Genomic DNA, 11533 nt, shown 5'->3' on the forward strand with positions numbered 1-11533 from the left:
GAGTTTAGGCAGTAGTCCTGTACACAGACCCAGGAACACCATCTGTCACTCTGGTGTCAAGTGGCACTTGTCTTCAGTGATTATCATTGCTGCTTCAGGTAGGCCATGACTAAGGCAACCATATGGTCTGTGGCTCTGTGTTACCACAAGTGACCCAGATGAGATCTTCACCCCTCCAGTTTCTCAATGATGGCACAGAGTGGACAGACTCATGAGTATGGCATTAATTCTGACACCTAACGAAAATTCAGGCAAGGAAACAAAAGACATTAATAAAGCCTTCTGGAGAAGCATATTAAGTCCTTGACTTCAAGAAAAGTATCACTGACACCGTATTCAAAGCTGAGAGGTTTTTAGTGTGTTACAAATAGTGCATCAATAGCTCTTCTGTTAATGATACTAATTAGTTATTTGCAGTCAAATGGCCAAATCGCAAATTACACATTTGTGCCTAAAGAGTTTGCCCGATCTTTAATTGCATTCACAAAAACATTATTTCCTTGAGCTGCAAATAAAATGACCTAAAGCCAAGGTTCATGGTGGGCACTGAGTGAAACAGCTTTCATTTTATTCTGCCTCAGACATAAATATGGCTGACAGCCAGTACATTAAAGCTGAAAGCAACAATACATGTTACTGAGAGAGATTATTACTGCTATGCACAAACAGCTGAATTATGGAGCTTCTGATGCATATGTACTGCTGCTGCTGCTTTTAACAGGAACAGACATAAAAAAATAAAAGGTTTTTGCACTGACGCCATTGAAGAACCATTTTGGGTTCCCCAAAGAACCTTTTACTGAACAGTTTTTTTTTAGTCTAAAGAACATTTTAATTAATTAAGAAACCATTTTTACACTATAAAACACCTTTAGTGCCATGGAAATAGTCAAATGTTCTTCATAAAAGCATATAAGGCAAAAAATTACTTAATTTTTAAGAGGAAAAACATTATGTCTCATGCATTTGCTTTGATACTATAAACAAACCAGTGACCCACTCCAGCCTGTAGCTGTTTTAATCAATTAAACAAACTGATTAGTATGAGCTAAAGATCCTGAACAATCTGATATCCGAATGTCTCATCTGGCTGAGGAGGTTAATTAGAGAAGAAAAGGTCTATAATTTTTCTGTAGTGACGAATGAAATATAATAGATTAATAAAAATAAATAATAATAATAAATAAAAATGACACATTGTAGCAAGCACAACTTTTGTGATATTTCTTGGCTAGATTGAAATTCAAATCTCACCCATTTTCATGGAAAAAAGAAAGCTAGTTTAATTGCACGCAAAATCTATATTTTTATTGTTCAGTTGGATGATGATTGATGTTTCCCGCAGGGTTTGTTAGATTTTAATGTATCCATGTATAGTATAATTATTTTAATGATCTAAATAGAAAACATAATGTTCCAATGCAAACCAATTCAGCAGCTGTCTTCATGGTGCTGTCTTCATGGAGAAAATGTGATCCGAAGACAGTGGATACGGCACCTAAAAATGACAAAATCACTGATGTCTCTTTCACTGCGAGGAGGCAGAAGCCTCTCTGTGATTTTCCAGCGGAAATGTGTGTGTTTTTAGTTACTTAGAACGTGATAAACTGTAATCATAACAAGACATTTTTAAAAACTGAGAAAATCTGAGTGGACACATGCACACACCAAAACACAAGCACAGTTGCTTAGTCTGAAGAGATCTCAGCTAGAAAAGAAAGCATTAGGTCTAAAGAAATGATGACACACACACATACACACACTCACACACACGCTTGGACATACACACGCAGAGTAGCTGAAACGCTGCTCGTGCCATTCATCTCGAAGGACTCCTGCTGAGCTGTAAGAACCGGCTACTGTGGCTGACGGAGACTTCTGCATTGAATCTAACAACCTAAATTTACAAGCACATTGTGATTTCTACTCCTGAAAACGGCTGAGCGAGCACACGCCACTGCGGTCTTTGAGGACAAAACACTGCAACCATGTAAACAGTTTATTAAAGAAATCTATGCATAGTCGGTAGCAATAGTCAGGCTACACGTATAGAGAAATACAGGCACATTTCCAAGTGAAAACATGTATCCAAGGTCTTCAGTCTGTGAGGTCAAGAGGTTGTTCAAAGAAACAGATCACAAAATAGATTTGCTTCTTCTCTATCTTTCTCTCTCCTTAACGATGGAACTAATGCATGCGATTGAACTGGATGACATTATAAACCGTACTTTGTCAATAGCACACATCCTTCAGGTTGTGCTCTACCCTCCATTAGCTCTCAGAGGCATTTCCAAATTCAGCCAGGCTGGTGAAGGTGATCAATGAAACCAGAGGTTAATGAAAGGTCAGGATGAGGGACATACTTGTATTCAGACACCATACAACAGGATACTAAGGAACTGAATAATTATACTTAGCGCTAACATTATCATAATTAATCTAATCTCAATATTATTAGCATACTTTTAAACTTAAAGAGAAATGATATGAAGGGTTAAGGCTGTACTGTTGATGTACTGTTGTGCGTGTGTGTGTCTTGTTTTCTTGTTTTGTTTGTCTCTGAGCTGTTATCCAGCGATTATCATACAGTAGGATCACAGATTTTTATAACACAGAGTAAAATAACTACTTTAAGCCTAAAAGCAAACACTCATTGTTCTGATTTAAGTAATGGATCTTCATAGGATTTACACGCACAAGTAACGTTTTCATATCATGATCTAAGACATTATATTGCTGAATTTTAAGTCCTAATCAGTTTACCTGAGCATTTTATATATATATATATATATATATATATATATATATATATATATATATATATATATATATATATATATATATATATATATATATATATGTAAAACTGAACATCTTAGATTTAGGTTGGGATAAGACTATTTTGTGTTTATGCATTTGAAATATGGCGATTTGGGTGGAGCACTGCATACAAGGAACAGAATATATCCCAGTAAAAAGGTTTAACAAAGGCTGCACAGATGTTAGCAAACCATGAACCATTGTACCTCTCTTAAAATAACTGAACATAAGGGTGGAAAAAATTTGAATATTTATAAACACACATACTGTACATACAAGCCTTTGTAAAATGTTTAGCGTGGTGGAAATCTTTCTATTCTAGAACCATTTCAACTGCCAAACAAGTGGGGGTGAAAACCATTTTAAAACATTATGGTGGTGGTCATTACTGTTGATGAAGCATAGGCCTTATGCACACCACAGTTTGTAGCAATATACTAAAATCCTTGCATGCTGAAAATGTTTAATTATTAATATTATAATTGGATGTTGCTTAAGAATATACCTTCACAATCTATTTTATTCCCTTGTCACCAAATTTATTTGATGCAGTTGAATTGAATACACAGTGCATATCAGGCTTCATTCCTCCAAATATTTCTTGTAGAACAATGTATAATGGCTTAGATGAATTATGGTCACATTGTATTGAACACCCATACAAATTCACCTACTAAAGTGGCTATCAATCATCCATCAATATTAAACACACACACACACACACACACACACACACACACACACACACACACACACACACACACACACACACACACACACACACACACACACACACACACACACACACACACACACAGACACACTTCAGTATCACCATGTTTCATTTAACATAATATGATGTACAGTATTTGTAGAGGTTCTCCGACAGCTGGACTATACAGTAAATGCTAAGAAAGTGCTCAAAAAGTGAAGTACATGCTTGTGGATTAAAAACATGTCTGCATTGTCATTACCAAGGACCACAGTGCAAATGGTGTTTCCCAAATAACAGTAATTTCGCTATAAATTGTGTAACTGTGATCTTCCATCTGAAAATCTGAGAAACACAAGACTAATTTGAAATGTTTTTTTTTTATTATTATTTTTTATTATATTACTCAAATACATAACCACCGACCATTAACGTGTTATTGAACATTTGAGCAGGATAAAGTGTTAACAATGCAATCTCTCGCCCATGTTTCCGTATGTCTTTGTTTGGTTCTTCAGCTTTGGGTCGTGTTGCTAACACAAGAGGGCGTGTTTGTGTCTGCTAAAGTGATGCTCTGCTGCCTGCATCCCTGCTGTCATATTTCGGCCACTTGTTTTGTCTTGTCCATCACTGTCAATGGGAGACTTACAAATTCGTTAAAATGTAGCATAATTAATTATTATTTTTTTTATTTGTCAATCAAAAAGGCATCTATTGAGAATGAGATTTTTTTTTTTTTTTTTTTTTTTTTTTTTTAACAAATCATCAAACAGTGTTGAATTACAACTCTCAAATGTCTTGGGTTTAAGTGACAGTTCAGAGTTTAACTCCAGTTCATTTTTTTAACAGTAAAATTTGTCCTGCCGTTGTAAAAGTTTGGCAACTCTGTGCTACGCTCTTCTTGGTTGTTCAACCATTCCATTCTTTATATCGAGCTTATACGGTCATTATCTGCAATTATGTGCTGTAATTGCGTTTTAGTTTGAATAGCGACAACCCTGAAATGTGCCATCGATTGCAATCGTGTTATGCACCCCTGTGTGCAGCTGCCTAAATACGGATTTGAGCCTTTCCCTCTGAAAATCTGTACACTGGTTGAGGGAGATTCACTTCACATGACCATCAGTCCAAACAGAGATTCTTTTTTTTTTCATCTTATAAAGCAAGATTTATCATAACAACTTCATATAAAATATCATACAACACATCTTAGTTTCCTCGATTGTTTATAATATTTAATTTGCCGTATATATTACTGAAGTAGCCTTTTATGATTGTGTTATTTTAAAACGGGTTTAAACATGCTAGAATATCATTATTAAAAACAGCATCAAACCGGCATATTTCCAGCTCAAATATGAGACTGATTCCATTTAAACAAACATTAAAGCGTAGATATTAAATACTAAGCGATAATATAGAAACTGTTGTGATACTGTTTATTATTATTATTATTATTATTATTATTATTATTATTATTATTATTATTATATTTACATATAAACATATTTATAGATTTAATTCTAAGCTGCAGAAATTAGAAAAAAAAAAATGCATGAATGAAACAAGAAAAGTAGGCTAAACGGCCTGGGCTCCGAACAGCTGGTCTTCTTTCCATAACCAATCAGCTTCTCATAAAGGTGACGTATGAGTGTCCTACGTCAGACCAATAGAGAGAGAGAGAGGAGCTGAAGCCGACGGAGTTTGAGAGAGGGAGAGAGAGATAGGGACAAGAGTGGCCCGTGACCAACTGTGACCAAGCACCGGAGCTCAACACACACCCCTAACTTTAATCGCAAGCGTCTCGATTCCGGGAAGTCCTGCAACACCTCGAACCCTCGGCCACTTTCCCAACCTCTCAGATCAAAACACGGACACTAAGGGCATTTTGTCCGGTTTTAAAGTGGATCTAACACCGCCTTACATTATTGACATGGGAGACATGGGGGACCCACCAAAAAGTAAGTTATGCTTTAATGTCTTTATATGAGTCAAATGACACTAACTGCTAAATCTGGCGATTTGTGTTAAATCACGCCTGAATGCCGAACATTTTATTTGATTTCAGTAGTTTGAATCACGCTCTGCAAAAGTTAAAAAGTTCTGAAAATACCGGAGAGATCGTCACACTCGTTGTTATAGGGGCTGATACCGGTCTTCCTCGGTTTAAATCACAGAGCCTATTTGTAACGATTTAATATTTGTCAATGTATTATAATAATAATAACAACAACAATAATAATAATAATAATAATAATAATAATAATAATTATTATTATTATTAATATTATTATTATTATTATTATTATTATTATTATAAGCCTATATGAAAAATAATAACTAGGCAATTGATACTAATTCTATTCCAGGAATTTTTTCAGTAGGCTACACCGTTATCATCCGCATCCATTATTGTTTTTAAACATTTCATGTGTGTTTAATCCTACATAACAGGTATTTTATGGCCTAAAATTGGGAAATTTGGCTTGAGCTACTGTTATAATTAAATTTAAAAATATATATTTACATATTTTGAATGTTCCTATTCTTTCTCTTTCAAACAGAAAAGCGTCTACTGTCGTTGTGTGTCGGCTGTGGAAATCAAATCCATGATCAGTATATTCTGCGCGTGTCCCCAGACCTGGAGTGGCACGCGGCGTGTTTGAAATGTGCAGAATGTAACCAGTATCTGGACGAGTCCTGTACGTGTTTTGTGAGAGACGGAAAAACTTACTGTAAACGGGACTACATCAGGTAACGCAGATCAGTTAGGTCATGTTTTAGTATTCGAGTGTGGATGACTGAATGACAGTAACCTCTCATTATTCACTGGTGCATTACCGCAGCATGCTGTCATTCATTCATTCCCCTTTTTTTTTTGTACAGGACAGCACCTATATGCTAATCTCCTGTCTTAAATGAGTCTGCAGCGCAATTACTCGACAATTATTGTGGAGCTTTGTTCATAGCCTAGCCTAGGCAAATTTCATGGCAATACTGAATTGATATTTTTTGACAGTAGCCTAATGTAGCATTATTTTAAGAGGACACTTTTGTGTGAGACAAACATCATGGTGTAAAAATATAATAAACACAATGCGTTAAAGAGAAATTTCGTTATAATTATATTATTAGCCTATTATTATTGCTGTTATATAGGCTAATGATAATAATAAATCGAGCAAATTTGGATAATTACTAGTCGGTTAATGATTTTGTAAATAAATGTTATTATAGTTGTCTTTAAATATATTTTATTTTAACATTCTTACAATTGTGTGCATTTCATTTCGGTTAGCCTACCAATATTATTATTATTTTTATTATTATTAGCTATGCCAAATTTTATTTATTTACATTATATTTGGTGTTTCAGGTTATACGGGATCAAATGTGCGAAATGCAACATTGGTTTCAGCAAGAATGACTTCGTGATGAGAGCGCGCTCGAAGGTTTATCATATCGAGTGTTTCAGATGTGTGGCTTGTAGTCGGCAGCTCATCCCAGGAGATGAGTTCGCTCTGCGGGAAGACGGGCTCTTCTGCAGGGCCGACCATGACGTGGTGGAGCGGGCAACAATGGTTGCTGGTGACCCGTTAAGCCCATTACATCCGGCGAGACCTTTACAAATGGCAGGTAGGCATAGCATTCTACTTCGATTTACAAAGCGTTGTTTGCTTAAGGACTCGGGGATTTTTTGTCTTGGGGAAGTTCAATAGACACAAAGCTCTTCTGAACATTTAGATTTTTAACACGTGTTCGAGATTTAAAAAAGAGCTTTATGATGACATTACGAGTTTGAGACTTATGACGAATAAATGTTGTGTCATAACAAGGCGTGAATGGTGTTAATAACAAGCCATCCATAAAACTGTGGTTCTTTAACAGCATAACTCGTTTTATTTTCCCTGTTTATCTGTTATTGAATTCAGCTATTCATGCATGAAATAGATATTCTTTGAGAAGCCAACTACGCGACAATGTCAGCTTGTACATGTACTTGAGAAAGAAATTGGATCCTTTGACAAATAAATACAAAGAAAATTGAACTTAATCTTAAATGTTTATATATTACAGAAATAAAAAAAATGCACGAAAAGTGCGTGATTACGATACCAGCATTTGGCATATTTGTTATATATAACATATATATATATATTAGACTAAATTAAACTGATATTACAATATTACATAACAGTCATATTCAAGCATGTGTTGAAAGAGTAGGTTACACCACATTAAACGCCTTCTAAGTAAAATAATGATGAAAGTTTTTAAGAGTTTTTAACTTAGAAATCACCCACAGTACTACTATTCTGCATTCACTAAATTAAGGCATCTAATTTTCTCATAAAATAATAAACACAATAACATAAATCACTATAAATTAAATTGTTAATGCAATTTATAATAATAAACAGCGGCTTTTAAGTATTGTCATGGGCAGCAAACCGCTCGCACCTAATTATTTAAAATTTAGAGCTATGCACAGATTGCTTTACTTAAGTTTCGTAAACCTATCTGGGTCATAGTCTCTCTCCAAATTTACTGCATCCAGCAGGAACATATCATTGCCAGAAAAGGGATTGCAACCATGGCTGGATTTCAAGTTTATTAAAAGAATATTCGCATCGCCATAATACAGAATTAAAAAATTCACCTGTGAGGGAGCAGATTTCCATGGAAAGAAATGTCTAAAAATAGCCCTATATTTTTACACTTATTTTGAGATTTCTTCTCGACCCCGGATTTTAACTCTCCGTTCGTATGAGTGATTATTTATATATATATTATTTATGATTGCTGCTATTATTATATTTTAATATTATTTAGTATTAAGTACCTCCACCTTAGGTGGGTCCTCCGACTTATCCATTTAAATTACGTGACAGTTTAATCTCTGGACATAGGCTATTCATGCATTCAGGACATTGTATAAGATTTCTTTGCATTTTTTTTTTCTTGCAGCAGAGCCCATTTCAGCACGCCAGCCTGCGCTTCGACCTCATGTGCACAAGCAACCTGAGAAAACAACCCGCGTCCGGACAGTCCTCAACGAAAAACAGCTCCATACCTTGAGGACTTGTTACAATGCCAACCCTCGACCTGACGCCCTCATGAAAGAGCAGCTCGTTGAGATGACGGGGCTCAGTCCGAGAGTCATCAGGGTTTGGTTTCAAAACAAGCGCTGCAAGGACAAAAAGAGGAGCATACTGATGAAACAACTCCAGCAGCAGCAACCCAACGACAAAACGGTAAGACGACTGGCGCTTCCGTCGATGAACCAAAAAATATTCAACTCCATATTGCATAGTCATAAACTTTACGCGTTTCACTGCACTTTGTTGGGTTACTATAAAATGCGTTTCCAATATCTTAATGCACTTTCTAAATATTAAGTAGCTATGTATAGACTATTCAGAGCTTAAAAAAAATATTATCTTATCTTAAAATAACCATGGGGATTCCAGTTATGGTCTCATTTAGAACATCCAAATTCTTGGTCCGTTAGACCTGAGATGGGCAGTTTCTGTAATGCCTCCTCTAAGACTCTATTTTTGACTGCAAATACATTATTCGTGGTCATCTGCAGAACATCCAGGGGATGACGGGGACTCCAATGGTGGCGACCAGTCCAGAGAGACACGACGGTGGTTTGCAGGCAAACCAAGTGGAGGTGCAGAGTTACCAACCGCCTTGGAAAGTCCTGAGTGACTTCGCACTGCAGAGTGACATCGACCAGCCTGCTTTCCAGCAACTGGTGAGTGCGCAAAACTGTGTGTATAAAGACATAATACCAGTAACAGCATTAAAAACACCGCTAATAGCCTACTATTATTGATTAATAATGAAAAAAAAAATAGTAACAACATACATTTTGCATGTTTTAGGTGAATTTTTCCGAAGGAGGGCCAGGCTCGAACTCCACGGGGAGCGAGGTCGCCTCAATGTCCTCGCAACTGCCTGATACACCAAACAGCATGGTAGCGAGTCCTATAGAGGCCTAGGCGAGTGGATTATCTCCTGCACCAGAACTTTGGAGAAGGACGTGCCCGGGAACCAATCTCAGAGAGAGGCTCGTGAAGTTTCTTCCACCCCTATTTCATTCAGGGCCGCTCCTGAATAAAAACTCATCATCTAACTGCACGAGGCCTCTATATCGAAACAACTCTTGGTTGTATTTATACACTGTGATGACAATCATGGGATTTAAAACACGCTCCAACCGAGCAAGTCCAACGAGTGTTGAAAAGACCATTTAAAGTTACAAACTCCAGCGAGAGTGACCCAGCCGGCGCACTTATTCACTCACCGACCCTGACATGATGACTGCAGTGCTCCGCGGCCGAGTGGACCTGGCCGGCTACACTTTTGCCAAATACCCCTCCATTTTTTTTCACTTTTAACGACAAATCATTGGACCTTTACGGATATAAGACGCAAGAGAACTAAATCGAATATACATACGTTTGTGACCAACGTGAGTAGCCTATGAAACCATGACTGTTTGTTCTGTTTCTATGAAAAGATCGACATGGACTAGTTCAGAAAAAGAGGGTATGGCAGCCGAGGTCTACTGCGATTACAGTTTTGTCATATGGTCTCTTTTCAAACATCGAGCCCAATTACTAAAGCATTGCAACAAGGTATACCTCTATTTTGCCACAAGCTTTGTGGGAATTTCATGTGTTTGTGTCCGTCCAATAATTTTTTTCTTTCCCAAAGATGTGTATAGGTTTAAGTTAAGTTAATATGACTGATTAGCTCTGGAGGTGTCGTTTTGTTCCTGTATTACAAAATATTTTATTATTTATTGTCGAAAGACATGCCACTTTTGTGTACTTTTACTTGCTGAAGAAGTAAAAAGGAGAAAAAGAACACTATCGACTCCGAATGATCTATCACACTCGACGTGTCCTGTCGTTTGATTAAAGACTGAGGTGAGAACAACGCCATATGTAGAGTTATCTTCAGGAATATTTGATCAATCAAAATTTGACGTGTACTGTAAGTAAACGGTAGCACACGTGGGGCTTTCTCAAATGTGACCATTTTTGTAGCCTATATGTTTCTCGCATTGCAATTTGAGTTTTGGTCGTTATAAAATATTACACAAACAGAAGAAGATTAGGCAAGAGAGAACAAATCAGTTTGATCACGTAATGCGGTTAATGGCACTGACTGCAGGCCAAAGCCTCCTTAAAGGGACAGCCACCCAAAAATGACAATTCCGTCATTAACATATTTACTTTCTATATACTACGAAAGTCTTAATACTATATATTCAAAGACCACTGTGTGGTTGAGAAAGAGGATACAATCAAGAATTTTAAAATGACTTACATATGCATTTGACCTGCAGTGAGCTTGCTACAAACAGTTAAGAAACCTAATTTAACCTTAATATCAAACTCTCCAGACTTTCAGAATATCATGTCAGGTGCTGGTACAATGACCTTGACTATTCCTCTTTATATGACTGATCACTATGGGCATTATTCTTCTCAGCTTTCATGCCTCCTTTGTGCAAACAGATGCTGCAAATAGAGATCATTTAGATACTCATCATGAATGTATTATACCTACTCTCAATACAATTACCTTTGAATTAGAAATCTCTGATTATTGTATGCTGCTACTACCAATAAATAAATAAATAAATAAATGATTTTCTTAAAGGTAAAAACAAAGTAAAGAGGAGTGGATAAATTATAGTTCTTAATATTATACGTCAATTTACAAAAGTGGTTTTCCCATGCAAGAAAACAAACTTTTTTTTATTGTACTAGGGGTTCCAGTGACTAAAATTTATGTATAAATTTAATTCAGGCTTCATATAGATCAGAAATCAAGAATTTTGTCAACTACTAAATTTAAAATGTGTTATATAGCCATTTTAATTGGCTAATTAACTGCTATTAAAAAAGCTTTTTTTTATTTGTAATTTTTTTTTGTTTTATATATATATATATATATATATATATATATATATATATATAT

The 11533-nt window shown here is 36.0% G+C and overlaps 1 protein-coding gene across 2 annotated transcripts; it reads left to right on the top strand.

Moving 5' to 3' along the window:
- Positions 1-5238: 5238 nt before the first annotated feature.
- LOC128002671 (insulin gene enhancer protein isl-1-like) lies at positions 5239-10411 on the top strand. 2 transcript variants are annotated; one of them, XM_052592463.1, is made up of 6 exons: positions 5239-5493; positions 6097-6286; positions 6909-7168; positions 8504-8787; positions 9126-9293; positions 9424-10411. In XM_052592463.1, the coding sequence occupies exons 1-6, from the start codon at positions 5466-5468 to the stop codon at positions 9538-9540; spliced, it is 1047 nt and encodes a 348-aa protein (XP_052448423.1). In that variant the 5' UTR covers positions 5239-5465; the 3' UTR covers positions 9541-10411. The 2 variants fall into 2 exon arrangements, with proteins under 2 accessions (XP_052448423.1, XP_052448422.1); XM_052592462.1 differs by having other exon boundaries at positions 5241-5493; positions 8501-8787.
- The last annotated feature ends 1122 nt before the right edge of the window (positions 10412-11533 follow it).

This window comes from Carassius gibelio, chromosome A5 (assembly GCF_023724105.1).
Source record: "Carassius gibelio isolate Cgi1373 ecotype wild population from Czech Republic chromosome A5, carGib1.2-hapl.c, whole genome shotgun sequence".
NCBI lineage: Eukaryota > Metazoa > Chordata > Actinopteri > Cypriniformes > Cyprinidae > Carassius > Carassius gibelio.

Excerpts from the sequence above, each read along its gene's own strand:
- LOC128002671 (XM_052592462.1), top strand. The coding sequence starts at position 5,466 with ATGGGAGACATGGGGGACCCACCAAAAA. Across the intron at positions 6,287-6,908 it reads TGTAAACGGGACTACATCAG|GTTATACGGGATCAAATGTG; the intron begins GTAACGCAGATC and ends TTGGTGTTTCAG. Across the intron at positions 9,294-9,423 it reads AGCCTGCTTTCCAGCAACTG|GTGAATTTTTCCGAAGGAGG; the intron begins GTGAGTGCGCAA and ends TGCATGTTTTAG.